The sequence below is a fragment of the Lipotes vexillifer genome, unplaced genomic scaffold, assembly GCF_000442215.2.
Source record: "Lipotes vexillifer unplaced genomic scaffold, Lipotes_vexillifer_v1.1 scaffold1616, whole genome shotgun sequence".
NCBI lineage: Eukaryota > Metazoa > Chordata > Mammalia > Artiodactyla > Lipotidae > Lipotes > Lipotes vexillifer.
The window spans coordinates 368,239-387,329 of record NW_006790438.1 but is presented as its reverse complement, the minus strand read 5'-3'; the positions used below and the strand labels follow the sequence as shown (position 1 = coordinate 387,329).

General features: G+C 38.8%; 1 protein-coding gene across 1 annotated transcript in view; it reads right to left on the bottom strand.

The window, feature by feature from the left end:
• The window catches only part of LMNB1 (lamin B1), a 76,121-nt gene that overhangs the window by 34,862 nt on the left and 22,168 nt on the right, over window positions 1–19,091 (bottom strand). The window contains exons 2-3 of the mRNA XM_007463730.1: window positions 1,863–2,019; window positions 1,097–1,222 (exon numbers count right to left, since the gene is read on the bottom strand). Of these exons, the coding sequence (XP_007463792.1) occupies window positions 1,097–1,222; window positions 1,863–2,019 (283 nt within the window). The remainder of the gene's footprint in view (window positions 1–1,096; window positions 1,223–1,862; window positions 2,020–19,091) is intronic.

Here is a 19,091-nt window from a genome sequence, read left to right as displayed (position 1 = left end):
CGGACGCGCAAGCCCAGCGGCCATGGCTCACGGGCCCAGCCGCTCCACGGCATGTGGGATCCTCCCGGACCGGGGCACGAACCCGCGTCCCCTGCATCGGCAGGCGGACTCTCAACCACTGCGCCACCAGGGAAGCCCTAAATTTCTATTTTAAAAGCATTATTAGTCACCGTTTTCAAAATTACATTACTTTTTAAAACATTATGTATTTAGCTGCATGTTCTCTAACCTGGGTGAATTCCAACCCTCTTCAATTTTGAGAAAATATATATTCCCCTTTCTTCAACTGTATTACAGTATACTTCTTTTTTGGCAAATGTTGCTACCTTCACCCCTCAAGGCTTAACCAGAAGTTACAGCTTATAAATGATACTGTTAGATATACATATATAACTATAAGTGCTCTGGGTAACCAGCCCCCAGTGGTTGCTGCCTCCCAGTATTCACCCAGTGTGAATCCCCCTTCCATAGTGCATCTTGGTTGGTCTGTGTGATGGGGAGTGAGGGTATGTCACTTTGGGATTAGTTAATAGAAGTTAATGTGGCTTGTCTTGCTCTTTCTCTCTCTCTCATCACTCACTCGAACAGTCCTATCATGAGAAGCCCTATAGAGAAGCCCATGCTGAACTGATACCTCTGGCCAAAAACCTACGAATGAACTCCAAACCGGTTCCTGCAGCCCAGGCTGAAAGCCTGACTACAACCTCATGAGAGACCCTGAAACAACCATCCAGTTAAGCAGCCCTCAGATCCCTGACCTTCAGAAACTGTGAGATAATAAAAGTCTGTGGTTTAAGTTACTAAGTTTTTGAAGTAATTTGTTAATTTGAAGTAATTTGTTAGGCAAAACATAAAACTAATACAAATGCAGAGGTTGATAGTAACTAACAGCTGTAGCCAAGCCTTTTTAAGTTAGATGGAAGTAAAAGCTTTTAAGTTTACCATAGCACCCTGAGTTCTTCCTCGCAGTCCTTTAGCATCAGTGCCTTAAATAATTTGCCTACAAAATTATTCCCATTTTTCATACGTATAGCTTATAACAAAGCCTTTTGGGATCCCTCCATTCCTTAAAAAACATAAAATTATATATAATTACCTCCTCATACATGTTTTTACGAAACTCCAAGTCCTCAGTAAGGCTCTGACAGCGATTCTCCAAATCCACTTTAAGTAAAGTTTCATCTGCTAACTGTTTTTTCGCAGCAGCTAAAGAGGCTTCCAACTAATATAAGGAAAAAGAATTAATGAAAATTATACAGTAACCATTTAGCAATGAATTTAATAGATACCTACGGATTGAATCAAATCAAGTATTACAATTTCTATATATTTGTTAATGTATGAGAGTCCCTCATGATAACATTTATCACAGAACTGTGGGTTCAACTGCTGGTCCCACCACAGAGTGTCACATCAAAACACCTCTCAAATTTGGTAAACGGCAACAGGGAATGAACAGAAACCTATGACTTACATTTCAAAACTCAAACTAACGATTTTAGCTACGACTTTCATTTTTTCCTGTGTGCAGAGCACAATTATGACACCTTCTCTCTTCTTACCTCACATTTTGGTACAATAATGAAATAGGCTGTGAGAGCAAGAAACAGAATGAGCATAAGCACCACAGAGAGGATGGAGAGCAACAACAAGATCTGCATAATCCAGACACAAGGACTGAGAGGTGAGGGTGCTTTACATGTTAGCTAGTTCAAGGTTATCCTTGCAGGTGAACCACCCACCAAAATAACTTAATAAATTTTTTAAAATAAAAAGCATAAAATAAATTTTACAATCAATCAATCAAGACAAATGGGGTAATTAACCTGCCAAATATGGCTCAAGAGCAGAGTTTACCTTACCTGGGCAATCTGATCCTTCAGATCCTCCAAATCGCTCTCTAAACTTTTTTTATCACCAAGTGCAGTAGCCAGAGCTGCATCTTTCGAATTCAGCGCTGCTTCATATTCTCGAAGCTTGATCTGGGCTCCATTAAGATCAGATTCTTTCTTAGCATAACTGCAAGACATTTGAAAAAGTGCAAGAAATCAAATTATACCTCTGACTTGAAGCCTTCTCCCTCCCTGCTTAAGGGGGAAATAAAAGAAGAGGCAATTTAAATAAAGGCTGCCATAACCTACTAAAATTACAGGAGCAATTCAGGAACACTATATCTAGAGTTTTTGGTGAATAATAACTTTCTCTTTCAATGATTTCCCTTCCCTGATTAGGAATGGCTCTAGGTCTAAAATGTCCATAGGCCCAACGTACCAGAATCCTGGTTGTCTCTGAGGGAGAACACAAGTCCTCCTTTTTCTATAAAGAGGCATCTATATGCTTCACTAAAACATTTTTGAAGAAATGGAAATTTACTATTTTTAAATACAATGAATATTATAAAACAAGATGTACCGGAGACATAAATCAAGATAAACGATGAGATTAAGTGAAAATGAAATGTTACTTTAAAAAATAATTTTATGACTTGATGATATATAGAAACTCCTTTGACATTACCTAAGAATTAACTGACCCTAAGCTTGCAAGTAGTTTCCATTTCTTACATAAGAGGTGATTTTAAAATTTCCTTAACTACAAATAAGGGGCTTCCTAGTATTTTGAAAAGTTAATTTTTTTCTGTTTATACTATTAACTACCCAAGAATGAAACTCAAATTAAGGTTTCTTTTACTTCTAAATATCACTTTTTATTAAATGGAATTCTACATTATAAAATTAAGGTTCCTGAGGATATATTTTGTCAAATGATTATATTTTAAAGATCAGTATTTTTTAATCCAAATAAGCCCATTATCATTAATTAGTCATATGGGCAAAGCCTTAATAACATAAAAATTTTTGATAGCTGTTCTTAATTAAAACTGATATACAGACAAGTATTTCTACTACTGATGTGTGAGAGTGGGCTTAACAGAGGAATCTTTAGTTAACAGAACATTTTAAAAATATTGTAATATTATAATAAAATGAAGAAAACAGCTATCCAAAGGATAAGCAAAGGTAGTTTGAAGAGAAGATTTAATAGTACTCATTTCTTACTCATTTTGGTATTATACAACAACTACGTACACACATAAAATCTCAGCAGTCATATCACAATAATTTTTTTCTTAAATCCTGTATTTTTAAAAACCACAAGATGGCAGCCTTTCCCTGAAGACTTTGTTTAGGAAGGTGGGGGGGCGGGGGGGGGGACAGACTGTTGGGGAAAAAAAATTCCATACAGTCACTACTTTGTAACAAAAATGCCTAGTTCATACAAGTGCTGGGTCTGAAAGCTAGGAACACCATAGAAAAGAATCAGTGCTTGTGGAGGAGCTATTACTTTACCTCACTATATAAATGACCAGAGCTGACAGGGAAAAATACCGTAATAGAGAATTGCACAATATTTACAAAAGCTACTCAAAATTACTTACTTAACAGTTACAAAAATTCTACTGCACCACTGTCTAATATTTAAGTCTCAGATCATAATGTGGTGCTTCTGAACATGGTGCCTCAAGGCAGGAGAGTGAACCTGTGCTTCCCAGAAACCAAAATGGCCCACCAAGAAGGATACTGAATTTAAAAAAAAAAAAAAAATTCACACCAATTTTACTGGCTACTGCATGTTCTGTCTGTTTGATTTCATTGGCTTAATAGATAATAATACATGTCATGATTCCAAATTCAGAATGTTATAGCACAAGTGAAATTACTGCGCAATGGTCTTGTGGAATGTAGGAAATTTGAGAAGCCAAAAATTAGGACAGTACACCTAAATGGCTGGAATATGGTGACTTCTTCAACAAAAATCAAGACCAGGTAAGACAAGGAGTGGTGGACTAAGGGGATGAGTAGGATATGCTATTATCTTATTGTGATAGGTACCCTCTAGCCCTGCAATGGTACCAGCTGAAATCTGATGTCAAGTTCTTAGTCATGTATACCGCTGTTACTCTGTAAAAATATAAATTGTTCCATTATAAATTCTTTCTTAAAGTTGTAACTTTTACATTACTGAACAAATTAAGCAGATATACATCAGAAGTTGGAAATGTGCTTAAAATTACAAATAAAAGCTAACCGCATATACGCCCTGGCCTGAGGGAAGAGAGTCGAAAACTGCTTCTGCACATGGCACATACCTATATTACACTTACCACACTGATCCTATCTATTTGTGGATATACTTAGCTACCTTGAGAGACAGAACTCTTTGAGGGCAACGGCCATGACTTATTATTCTTCTATCTTCTGTATAGACAACCTGTAGACAATGAGTGTTTTGGTAATTGTTAAATGAAAATCCCCCATACACTCCCCCCAAAAACTCACTCTGCTTTTTTTATGCGATGTAAAATATCACATCCTTTCCTACAAGAAAAAATAACTGTGACACTTCTATAATCTCTAAAATTCACAGTCCTAGATGTCCTCCCTATTACCTTGCCAATTTCCGAGGCTAGATGGGTCATGAAAAATTTTTTGCTTACACTCAAGTCTCCATCTGCTAAGAAGCCACAAATCAGTAAGTTTTATATGCCATACAAGCACAAGGACAAACGTGGGCCAAGCAGCAAGTTAACATCTTGAACATAACTGATGTCATAGTTTTCTAGTTGTATTATTTTTCATTCATTAAAAATGATGCAGGTAGATTGGTTCAAAATGGTGGAGTAGAAGGACGTGCTCCCACTACCTCTTGCAAGAGCACCAGAACCACAGCTAACTGCTGAACAATCATCGACAGGAAGACACTGGAACTCACAAAAAATGATACCCCACATCCAAAGACGAAGGAGAAGCCACAATGAGACAGTAGGAGGGGCGCAATCACAATAAAATCAAATCCCATAACTGCTGGGTGGGTGACTCACAAACTGGAGAACACTTATACCACAGAAGTCCACCCACTGGAGTGAAGGTTCTGAGCCCCATGTCAGGCTTCCCAACCTGGGGTCCAACAACAGAAGGAGGAATTCTTATAGAATCAGACTTTGAAAGCTAGAGGGATATGATTGCAGGACTTCGACAGGACTGGGGGAAACAGAGGCTCCATTCTTGGAGGGCACACACAAAGTAGTGTTCACATCAGTACCCAGGGAGAAGGAGCAGTGACCCCAGGGGAGATTGAGCCAGACCTACCTGCTAGTGTTGGAGGGTCTCCTGCAGAGGCGAGGGGTGGCTGTGTCTCACCATGAGGACAAGGACACTGGCAGTACAAGTTCTGGGAAGTACTCCTTGGCGTGAGCCCTCCCAGAGTCTGCCACTAGTCCCACCAAAGAGCCCAAGGAGGCTCCAGTGTTGGGTTATCACAGGCCAAACAACCAACAGGGAGGGAACCCAGCCCCACCCATCAGCAGACAAGCAGATTAAAGTTTTACTGAGCTCTGCTCACCAGAGCAAGAGCCAGCTCTACCCACCACCAGTCCCTCCCATCAGGAAACTTCCACAAGACTCTTAGATAGCCTCATCCACCAGAAAGCAGACAGCAGAAGCAAGAACTACAATCCTGCAGCCTGTGGAACAAAAAACATATTCACAAAAAGACAGACAAGGTGAAAAGGCAGAGGGCTATGTACCAGATGAAGGAATAAGATAAAACCCCAGAAAAACAACTAAATGAAGTGGAGATAGGCAACATTCCAGAAAATGAATTCAGAATAATGATAATGAAGATGATCCAGGACCTCGGAAAAAGGATGGAAGCAAAGATCGAGAAGATGCAAGAAATGTTTAACAAAGACCTAGAAGAATTAAAGAACAAACAAACAGAGATGAACAATACAATAACTGAAATGAAAACTACACTAGAAGGAATCAATAGCAGAATAACTGAGACAGAAGAACGGATAAGTGACCTGGAAGACAGAATGGTGGAATTCACTGCTGCAGAACAGAATGAAGAAAAAAGAATGAAAAGAAATGAAGTCAGCCTAAGAGACCTCTGGGACAACATTAAACACAACAACATTTGCATTATGGGGTCCCAGAAGGAGAAGAGAGAGAGAAAGGACCCAAGAAAATACTTGGAGATTATAGTTGAAAACTTCCCTAACCTGGGAAAGGAAATAGCCACTCAAGTCCAGGAGGCACAGAGCGTCCCATACAGGATAAACCCAAGGAGAAACACGCAGAGACACATAGTAATCAAATTGGCAAAAATTAAAGACAAAGAAAAATTACTGAAAGCAGCAAGGAAAAAACGACAAATAACGTACAAGGGAACTACCATAAGGTTAACAGCTGATTTCTCAGCAGAAACTCTACAAGCCAGAAAGGAGTGGCATTACATATTTAAAGTGATGAAAGGGAAGAACCTACAACCAAGATTACTCTACCCGGCAAGGATCTCATTCAGATTCGATGGAGAAATCAAAAGCTTTACAGACAAGCAAAAGCTAAGAGAACTCAGCACCACCAAACCAGCAACAAATGCTAAAGGAACTTCTGTAAATGGGAAACACAAGAGAAGAAAAGGACCTACAAAAACAAACCCAAAACAATTAAGAAAATAATAGGAACATACATATCAATAATTACCTTAAATGTGAATGGATTAAATGCTCCAACCAAAAGACACAGGCTTGCTGAATGGATACAAAAGCAAGACCCATATATATGCTGTCTATAAGAGACCCACTTCAGACCTAGGGACACATACAGACTGAAAGTGAGGGAATGGAAAAAGCTATTCCATGCAAATGGAAATCAAAAGAAAGCTGGAGTAGCAATAAAGAATGTTACAAAGGACACTACATAATGATCAAGGGATCAATCCAAGAAGATATAACAATTATAAATATATATGCACCCAACATAGGAGCACCTCAATACATAAGGCAACTGCTAACAACTATAAAAGGGGAAATCAACAGTGACACAATTAATAGTGGGGGACTTTAACACCTCACTTACACCAATGGACAGATCATCCAAACAGAAAATTAATAAGGAAACACAAGCTTTAAATGACACAATAAACCAGATAGATTTAATTGAGATTAATAGGACATTCCATCCAAAAACAAAAGATTACACTTTCTTCTCAAGTGTGCACGGAACATTCTCCAGGATAGATCACATCTTGGGTCACAAATGAAGCCTCAGTAAATTTAAGAAAATTGAAATCTTATCAAGCATCTTTTCTGACCACAATGCTATGACATTAGAAATCAATTACAGGGAAAAAAAACATAAAAAACACAAACACATGGAGGCTAAACAATACGTTACTAAATAACCGAGAGATCACTGAAGAAATTAAAGAGGAAATCAAAAAATACCTAGAGACAAATGACAATGAAAACATGACGATCCAAAACCTATGGGATGCAGCAAAAGCAGTTCTAAGAGTGTTATATATGATTTTAGTGGAGGGGGTACATGCAGTCAAGTACACATTTTGGCAGAGGCTTGCTGTTAGTCACGAGAAGCAGATGTCATTGTTAATGATTTTAGTGCTTTTCTAGATATGAGGAGATGCAAGCACTGGGCTCATAAAATCCTCTCCTGAAAATATCTAACTGTCTAAAGGCCTGTACTGACAGTTTTTCTCAGAGCACAGAGTGCCTCATTCCTCATCTCTACCCTGAACTCCTTTCAGGGTATGTTGAGGTCAGTGGTTGCAGCAGCTCATTATTTAATCCTTGTAGAGGTAGATGGAAAATGCTAATTTTTCATTAGCACAAGTTTAGATTTTGGGCTTCTCACAAGGCTACCAAGGCATTAGAGCCACATCAATCAAATGGCTTCCTAGTTTAATTAATTTAATCCTCCCTTCCTTCCTTGCTTCCTTCCTTGCTTCCTTCCTTCCTTCCTTCCTTCCTTCCCTTACTTTCTTTCTTTCCATTAAGCATTGAAGATTTCCTAAGAAGGATTCTCCCTCCAGGAGTGGAGGCACAAGTCAGGATATAGATTTGGTGATGTATCCTCACAAACACAAGAAACAATTGCTCATTCAAACTAAGATCCATCTTGTCTATATAGCATCTCAGCTGGTGTTGCTTTCTGTCTAATGAGAAAGAATTTCAAGATATATATGGTTATGGATTTTCCCATATTTTTGCCAGCTAATTAAAAGCTGAAATTTTTCTACAATTCAATGAGAGGAAGAGCTAAAGAGGTTACTCACTACTGTTTTGTATTCTTTGTATTTTTAAAATACTTTCAAACTGCTTAAAATGCTTAAAAAATTTGTATTTATAAAATGCTTAGAAATCTTTTAAGTTCTAATAATCCAGGTACCATTAGTAATAATCATATTGTCTAGAAAACACATCTTAGACTAGGGGAGTCACCAAGTGCACATTATTTAAACCATCTAATGGTATTTGCAAATGATCAAGGTTTATTAAAGCACTATTTTTCATTCACCATAGAGTTTGAAAGCTATGAATCCATTATTCCAAAATATTCTTCTCAGAAAAAAAGAATGAAAAACATGGCCTCGGTTAAAAAAAGGGCTTTGGTGTTCAGTGGAGTTTAAAACATAGCTTGAATTTGATTTGTGACCTCAAGAAATAGAAAAAAAAATCTAGTGTTGGCTTCTAATCGGAAAATAATTCACATTTCAGACACCTTCTTAGCTTATCTCTAGTAGACTGGACATCTTTGAACAAAGATTCCTAAGGTCTCATTAGTGCTTTATCTTCCTAAAAGTGAAATCATTTCCCAGCTATGAGAGAAAGCACAGAAGGAACATTGGAGAATATGTGGTTGACAAGCAAGTTGCCCAATTGATCAAAGACTTTAAATGCAGTTGATTGGTGTATGAAAAAATGCATTACATTAATAAATAAACCTGAAACATTAGATGTAATGGAGGACAATACCTGTGACAGAATATACTAGTATAGTATTTTTCCATATATTCTCAGGTAACACTATTAAGACATCTAGTAGGAAAAAAATAGATTTTTTTTTTATTGTCTTTGACTATATGTCAATCAATGACAAGGTAACAAAGTCAATTTGAAATTTTGAAGAAGAAAGCAAATTTTACCTTATATCCTCTTAAACTTAGTGACATGAGATTTATGTCTATAATGGTACAATGGAAACATATCACATCGTCTAGAGAGATTGGTTCAAGATGGCAGAGTAGAAGGACGTGAACTCACTCCCTCTTGAGAGAGCATCGGCATCACAACTAACTGCTGAACAGTCATAAACAGGAAGACACTGGAACTCACCAAAAAAGATACCCCAAATCCAAAAACAAAGGAGAAGCCACAATGAGATGGTAGGAGAGGCGCAATCACAATAAAATCAAATCCCATAACCGCTGAGTGGTGACCCACAAACTGGAGAAGAATTATACCACAGAAGTCCACCCACTGGAGTGAAGGTTCTGAGCCCCATGTCAGGCTTCCCAACCTGGGGTCCAACAACAGAAGGAGGAATTCTTATAGAATCAGACTTTGAAAGCTAGAGGGATATGATTGCAGGACTTCGACAGGACTGGGGGAAACAGAGGCTCCATTCTTGGAGGGCACACACAAAGTAGTGTTCACATCAGTACCCAGGGAGAAGGAGCAGTGACCCCAGGGGAGATTGAGCCAGACCTACCTGCTAGTGTTGGAGGGTCTCCTGCAGAGGCGAGGGGTGGCTGTGTCTCACCATGAGGACAAGGACACTGGCAGTACAAGTTCTGGGAAGTACTCCTTGGCGTGAGCCCTCCCAGAGTCTGCCACTAGTCCCACCAAAGAGCCCAAGGAGGCTCCAGTGTTGGGTTATCACAGGCCAAACAACCAACAGGGAGGGAACCCAGCCCCACCCATCAGCAGACAAGCAGATTAAAGTTTTACTGAGCTCTGCTCACCAGAGCAAGAGCCAGCTCTACCCACCACCAGTCCCTCCCATCAGGAAACTTCCACAAGACTCTTAGATAGCCTCATCCACCAGAAAGCAGACAGCAGAAGCAAGAACTACAATCCTGCAGCCTGTGGAACAAAAAACATATTCACAAAAAGACAGACAAGGTGAAAAGGCAGAGGGCTATGTACCAGATGAAGGAATAAGATAAAACCCCAGAAAAACAACTAAATGAAGTGGAGATAGGCAACATTCCAGAAAATGAATTCAGAATAATGATAATGAAGATGATCCAGGACCTCGGAAAAAGGATGGAAGCAAAGATCGAGAAGATGCAAGAAATGTTTAACAAAGACCTAGAAGAATTAAAGAACAAACAAACAGAGATGAACAATACAATAACTGAAATGAAAACTACACTAGAAGGAATCAATAGCAGAATAACTGAGACAGAAGAACGGATAAGTGACCTGGAAGACAGAATGGTGGAATTCACTGCTGCAGAACAGAATGAAGAAAAAAGAATGAAAAGAAATGAAGTCAGCCTAAGAGACCTCTGGGACAACATTAAACACAACAACATTTGCATTATGGGGTCCCAGAAGGAGAAGAGAGAGAGAAAGGACCCAAGAAAATACTTGGAGATTATAGTTGAAAACTTCCCTAACCTGGGAAAGGAAATAGCCACTCAAGTCCAGGAGGCACAGAGCGTCCCATACAGGATAAACCCAAGGAGAAACACGCAGAGACACATAGTAATCAAATTGGCAAAAATTAAAGACAAAGAAAAATTACTGAAAGCAGCAAGGAAAAAACGACAAATAACGTACAAGGGAACTACCATAAGGTTAACAGCTGATTTCTCAGCAGAAACTCTACAAGCCAGAAAGGAGTGGCATTACATATTTAAAGTGATGAAAGGGAAGAACCTACAACCAAGATTACTCTACCCGGCAAGGATCTCATTCAGATTCGATGGAGAAATCAAAAGCTTTACAGACAAGCAAAAGCTAAGAGAACTCAGCACCACCAAACCAGCAACAAATGCTAAAGGAACTTCTGTAAATGGGAAACACAAGAGAAGAAAAGGACCTACAAAAACAAACCCAAAACAATTAAGAAAATAATAGGAACATACATATCAATAATTACCTTAAATGTGAATGGATTAAATGCTCCAACCAAAAGACACAGGCTTGCTGAATGGATACAAAAGCAAGACCCATATATATGCTGTCTATAAGAGACCCACTTCAGACCTAGGGACACATACAGACTGAAAGTGAGGGAATGGAAAAAGCTATTCCATGCAAATGGAAATCAAAAGAAAGCTGGAGTAGCAATAAAGAATGTTACAAAGGACACTACATAATGATCAAGGGATCAATCCAAGAAGATATAACAATTATAAATATATATGCACCCAACATAGGAGCACCTCAATACATAAGGCAACTGCTAACAACTATAAAAGGGGAAATCAACAGTGACACAATTAATAGTGGGGGACTTTAACACCTCACTTACACCAATGGACAGATCATCCAAACAGAAAATTAATAAGGAAACACAAGCTTTAAATGACACAATAAACCAGATAGATTTAATTGAGATTAATAGGACATTCCATCCAAAAACAAAAGATTACACTTTCTTCTCAAGTGTGCACGGAACATTCTCCAGGATAGATCACATCTTGGGTCACAAATGAAGCCTCAGTAAATTTAAGAAAATTGAAATCTTATCAAGCATCTTTTCTGACCACAATGCTATGACATTAGAAATCAATTACAGGGAAAAAAAACATAAAAAACACAAACACATGGAGGCTAAACAATACGTTACTAAATAACCGAGAGATCACTGAAGAAATTAAAGAGGAAATCAAAAAATACCTAGAGACAAATGACAATGAAAACATGACGATCCAAAACCTATGGGATGCAGCAAAAGCAGTTCTAAGAAGGAAGTTTATAGCAATACAATCCTACCTCAAGAAACAACAAACATCTCAAATAAACAACCTAACCTTACACCTAAAGGAACTAGAGAAAGAAGAACAAACAAAACCCCAAAGTTAGCAGAAGGAAAGAAATCATAAAGATCAGAGCAGAAATAAATGAAATAGAAACAAAGAAAACAATAGCAAAGATCAATAAAACTAAAAGCTGGTTCCTTGAGAAGATAAAAAAAATTGATAAGCCATTAGCCAGACTCATCAAGAAAAAGAGAGAGACGACTCAAATCAATAAAATTAGAAATGAAAAAGGAGAAGTTACAACAGACACTGCAGAAATACAAAGCATCCTAAGAGACTATTACAAGCAGTTCTATGCCAATAAAATGGACAACCTGGAAGAAATGGACAAATTCTTAGAAAGGTATAATCTTCCAAGACTGAACCAGGAAGAAATAGAAAATATGAACAGACCAATCACAAGTAATGAAATTGAAACAGTAATTTAAAATCTTCCAACAAACAAAAGTCCAGGACCAGAAGGCTTCACAGGTGAACTCTACCAAACATTTAGAGAAAAGCTAATACCCATCCCTCTCAAACTCTTCCAAAAAATTACAGAGGAAGAAACACTCCCAAACTCATTCTATAAGGCCACCACCACCCTGATACCAAAACCAGACAAAGATACTACAAATAAAGAAAACTAGACCAATGTCACTGATGAACATACATGCAAAAATCCTCAACAAATTACTAGCAAATAGAATCCAGCAGCACATTAAAAGGATCATACACCATGATCAAGTGGGATTTATCACAGCAATGCAAGGATTCTTCAACATATGAAAATCGATCAATGTGATACACCATATTAACAAATTGAAGAATAAAAACCATATGATCATCTCAATAGATGCAGAAAAAGCTTTTGACAAAATTCAACACCCATTTATGATAAAAACTCTCCAGAAAGTGGGAATAGGGGGAACCTACCTCAACATAATAAAGGCCATATACGACAAACCCACAGCAAACATCATTCTCAATGGTGAAAAACTGAAACCATTTCCTCTAAGATCAGGAACAAGACAAGGATGTCCACTCTCACCACTATTATTCAACATAGTTCTGGAAGTCCTAGCCACAGCAATCAGAGAAGAAAAAGAAATAAAAGGAATACAAATTGGAAAAGAAGAAGTAAAGCTCACTGTTTGCAGATGACATGATACTACACATAGACAATCCTAAAGATGTCACCAGAAAACTACTAGAGCTAATCAATGAATTTGGTAAAGTTGCAAGATACAAATTTAATGCACAGAAATCTCTTGCATTCCTATTCACTAATGATGAAAAATCTGAAAGAGAAATTAAGGAAACACTCTCATTTACCATTGCAACATAAAGAATAAAATACCTAGGAAAAAACCTACCTAGGGAGACAAAAGACCTGTATGCAGAAAACTATAAGACACTGATGAAAGAAATTATAGATGATACAAACAGATGGAAAGATATACCATGTTCTTGGATTGGAAGAATCAATATTGTGAAAATGACTATACTACCCAAAGCAATCTACAGATTCAATGCAATCCCTATCAAATTATCAATGGCATTTTCTACAGAACTAGAACAAAAAATCGTAAAATGTGTATGGAGACACCCAAGACCCCGAATAGCCAAAGCAGTCTTGAGGGGAAAAAATGGAGCTAGAAGAATCAGGCTCCCTGACTTCAGACTATACTACAAAGCTACAGTAATCAAGACAATGTGGTACTGGCACAACAACAGAAATATAGATCAACGAAACAGGACTGAAAGCCCAGAGATAAACCCATGCACCTATGGTCAACTAATCTATGACAAAGGAAGCAAGGATATACAATGGAGGAAAGAGTCTCTTCAATAAGTGGTGCTGGGAAAACTGGACAGCTACATGTAAAAGAATGAAATTAGAACACTCCCTAACACAAAAATAAACTCAAACTGGATTAGAGACCTAAATGTAAGACCGGACACTATAAAGCTCATAGGGAAAACATAAGAAGAACCCTCTTTGACATAAATCACAATAAGATCTTTTTTGATCCATCTCCTAGAGTAATGGAAATAAAAACAAAGATAAACAAATGGGACCTAATGAAACTTAAAAGCTTTTGCACAGCAAAGGAAACTACGATGAAAAGACAACCCTCAGAATGGGAGAAAATATTTGCAAACTAATCAACGGACAATCGATTAATCTCCAAAATATATAAACAGCTCATTGAGCTCAATATTAAAAAAAACAAACAACCCAATCCAAAGATGGGCAGAAGACCTAAGTAGACATTTCTCCAAAGAAGACATACAGATGGCCAAGAAGCACATGAAACGATGCTCAACATCACTAATTATTAGAGAAATGCAAATCAAAACTACAATAAGGTATCACCTCACACCAGTTAGAATGGGCATCATCAGAAAATCTATAAACAACAAATGCTGGAGAGGGTGTGGAGAAAAGGGAACACTCTTGCACTGTTGGTGGGAATGTAAATTGATACAGCCACTATGGAGAACGGTATGGAGGTTCCTTAAAAAACTAAAAATAGAATTACCATATGACCCAACAATCCCACTACTGGGCATATACCCAGAGAAAACCATAATTCAAAAAGACACATGCACCCCAATGTTCACTGCAGCACTATTTACAATAGTCAGGACACAGAAGCAACCTAAATGCCCACTGACAGACAAATGAATAAAGAAGATGTGGTACACGTATACAACGGAATATTACTCAGCCATAAAAAGGAATGAAATTGGGTCATTTGTAGCGACGTGGATGGAGCACGAGACTGTCATACAGAGTAAAGTAAGTCAGAAAGAGAAAAACAAACATCATATATTAACGCATATATGTGGAACCTAAAAAAATGATATAGGTGAACTGGTTTGCAGGGCAGAAATTGAGACATAGATGTAGAGAACAAACATATGGACACCAAGGGGGGAAAGTGGCGGGGTGGTGGTGGTGGTGTGATGAATTGGGAGATTGGGATTGCCATATATATACTAATATGTGTAAAATGGATAACAAATAAGAACCTGCTGCATAAAGTAGATTGATTTACTCATCACCAAATGTTCTGATCCTCCTCCCTGTGAGAGGATTATAAAAGCCTGCACTGCTGAACTCCAGAGTAGCTATGGGCTCACTTGGCCAATGAAAAGTGGGCAGAAGTGACACTAAGAACATAGTTTCCCATCTTCCTTTCCCTCTGTCTCAATGACAGGAAATGTTCCCAGGAGAGGCTACTCCATCAGCTTGGCTTCAGTATGGAGATATGGAACGGACTGGCAGCTGAGCCTTTATAGGACATAGGAGTGAGAAATAAACCTTTATTATCATTAAAAAAAAAAAGATGCAGGAGGGCTTCGCTGGTGGTGTAGTGGTTAAGAATCCGCCTGCCAATGCACGGGACACGGGTTCGAGCCCTGGTCCGAGAAGATCCCACATGCCGCGGAGCAACTAAGCCCGTGCGCCACAACTACTGAGGCTGCACTCTAGAGCCCACGAGCCACAACTAATGAAGCCCGCGCGCCTAGAGCCCATGCTCCGCAATAAGAGAAACCACTGCAATGAGAAGCCCGCACACTGCAACGAAGAGTAGCCCCCGCTCGCTACAACTAGAGAGAGCCCACACGGAGCAATGAAGTCCCAATGTAGCCAAAAATAAATGAATAAAATAAATTTGTTTTTAAAAAAATGATGCAGGAAGTCTTGAGCTAATTACCAGCACATGGTCAAAGTGCAGAAACCTGCAAAACTGACATCATAAAACATTCGCACATGAATAGAAAAATACACATTACCTAAGCACAGACTAACATCTGACAATGCTCAGGAACAAAGAGTAATTTAGACAGGAATCCAAAGTTATCAGAAAGTATCACTGAAGAGATTGGCATTTTTCTTTGACTATATTTCCTAACTGGATTTGTTCACTTACTGACCTGCCTATTCCTACCTCCAGATAAGGAGACATTCTCATGTATGCACACTGCTGAGTGTAAGTCAGAAAACATACCGATTTACTGTAAATGTTCACGTGAGAACCTAAACTTTAATTGCAGCTAAGAAAGAAGTTTTATAAAGGGCTTCCCTGGTGGCGCAGTGGTTGAGAGTCCACCTGCCAATCCAGGGGACACGGGTTCGTGCCCCGGGCCAGGAAGATCCCACGTGCCACGGAGCGGCTGGGCCCGTGAGCCATGGCCGCTGAGCCTGCGCGTCCGGAGCCTGTACTCCACAATGGGAGAGGCCACAGCAGCGAGAGGTCTGCATACTGCAAACAAACAAACAAACAAACAAAAAAACCCACAGTTCTAGGTACACTGTGAATGCGTGAATATATTCCGTTCATTAAAACAAAAAAAAAAAAAAAAAAAAGTTTTATAAAATGTAATTAACACTCTATTCTAATTAAGAATTTCCTTCCTTAATAAACAAAATTAGGGCTTCCCTGATGGCGCAGTGGTTAAGAATCTGCCTGTCAATGCAGGGGACACGGGTTCAAGCCCTGGTCCGCAAAGATCCCACATGCCACGGAGCAATTAAGCCCGTGCGCCACAACTACTGAGCCTGCACTCTAGAACCCGCGAGCCACAACTACTGAAGCCCACGTGCCTAGCACCCATATTCCGCAACAAGAGAAGCCACTGCAATAAGAAGCCTGCACACCCCAATGAAGAGTAGCACCCACTCGCCACAAATAGAGAAAGCCCGCGCACAGCAACAAAGACCCAACGCTGCCAAAAATAAATGATAATAAAATAAATATTTTAAAACTCTTATCTATAAATAAAAATAAATAAAATTAGCTTTCATTTCAAGTAAGCTTGACTGTCAGTCATAGCAAGCATCCAATGGAATATCTGACCATTAAAAAAAATAATCAACTGGAAAGGATACATTTACATTCCTGTTAACATTCTATAGCAGTGAGTCAAGAGTTAAGACATAGCCTCAGTGATGTACTTCTCCAACAGAACCTGGTTCTAATTAACAATCTGAGACCTGTCCTTATAATCTCCTGAGGCCTGTAGGACTAACCTAAATGCAACTCGTTACTTGCTACTTTCTGAATTACTCCTGACCACCTCTGGCTACCAGCAATACCACTGTACTTCACTGCTTTAATCATCTTGGTTTTTCAACTTACCAACTCTTTGAACTTGACTTGTTTTAGGATCAGCATTTCAACCCTGGCTTCTGCACTGAACTACCTGGCTCTGGAACTCAGTGTCTGCTCGCTTAGGACTCTGTACTACCCTTTCTGTTTGGATGACTCAAGTATCCCACTCCCTCAGGGGTATCCTTTATTTGTCTAAGGGTACCCCATTCCAGACTACTCCCACCAATAAGGAAGCAGAGATTAGAAAATGCAACCGGGACTTCCCTGGCGATCCAGTGGGTAGGACTTCGCACTCCCAGTGCAGGGGGCCCAGGTTCAATCCCTGGTTGGGGAACTAGATCCCACATGCATGCCATAACTAAGAAGCCTGCATGCTGCAACTAAGAAGTCCACGTGCCACAACTAAAGATCCTGCATGCCAGAATGAAGATCCCATGTGCCGCAACTAAGACCCAGCACAGCCAAAATAAATAAATATTTTTTTAAAAAAAGAAAGAAAGAAAATGCAACCAATTACAGAATTGCTGGAAAATGAATGAGGGTAAATGCATCATTGCTAGGTAGTAATTGTAGAGCATTTAAATAAAGTCATATCACATATATATGACACAGAAAATAACTTAAGACCTAGTAAGATATAATAACTACTTGAATCATATTGTAATTTTAACACTTGAAAAATTAGACTGACCACTTAAACAGGGAACAAAGAATTAGTGTGAAACAAAAATTAAGAAGCAGAACTGGAGGGACAAACACATACTTAGGACATAATCTGAAACTCATTACAGAACAGTTTTTAAATTAAAAACTGTTAATTAAAAATTACAGTTTTAATTAATCAAGCATTGGCAAATTATTGCCTTTCTGTTAACATTTCACTGGTCAGTTTATACCATACAAGTCAGTATATATCACAGAAGCTCAGCTGAATGAATTTTCTAGTTTGACTAGTAACACAGCCACAAAAGTCCCTGAACTCAGCTTCTCTAAATCACCTATTATGTACCCGTGAACAAAGAATCCATGTTCATTTTCAGTATGGGATCTATACACATGCTTGGGTTTGGATTCCTTCTTTTACAAGCGCCATCAATTTTCACTTTTTTCGCAAGTACTTTTGTCTTTGTTCACTGATTCTCATATACAGAAATATAAGAACAAAGTGTCACATAAAGCAATTCAAAATGAGACCTAAATTATTAGATGGTCTCTTAGAGATAGAATAATTACATATCTAGAAAAAGGTATACAAAATTAGTTTCTGGATATTAAATGGCATTTCCATGAAACCCACCAAAGATTATTACACTGCATATATACAAGAATAGATAAGGGCAAGAATTTGTGTTCACCAAATGCTTGCTAAATGCATAAAATCTGTTGGAGATGTGTATTCTTATGGAAAAATTAACCCAAAGTATAATATTGATAGACAAGAATACAGACTTTCAAAAGCTACACATCTGGGGCTTCCCTGGTGGCACAGTGGTTGAGAGTCCGCCTGCCGATGCAGAGGACACTGGTTCATGCCCCGGTCCGGGAGGATCCCACATGCCGCGAAGCGACTAGGCCCGTGAGCCATGGCCGCTGAGCCTGCGCGTCCGGAGCCTGTGCTCCGCAACGGGAGAGGCCACAACAGTGAGAGGCCCGCGTACCGCAAAAAAAAACACAAAAAAACACAAAACTTGGTGCCAAATCCACATCATCCCTCTCCCCCAACCAAATATAAAGTACCTAGATGCCAAAAAAAAAAAAAAAAAAAAAAAAAAAAAAAGCTACACATCTGAAAAAAAACAGACAAGAAACATTCATGTTTCTAAAGATAAAAAATAGAAATTCAAACATCTGGATTTTTTAAATGACTGCCTTCACATGTCAGATAAAACAACAGCTTACGGAAACCAAAACTGACTCTGAGATCAGTTTTAAATCCCATTCATAATATTCTATAGCAAAATACTAGGCAACTCTCTGGTTGCTTAGATCACTTCTTAGCAATTTTGAGAAGCTATTATAGATTGTCAGGTTCATCTTATATAAGAGTAGCTGGGCTTCCCTGGTAGGGGTTGAGTTGAGAGTCCACCTGCCGATGCAAGGGACACGGGTTCGTGCCCCGGTCCGGGA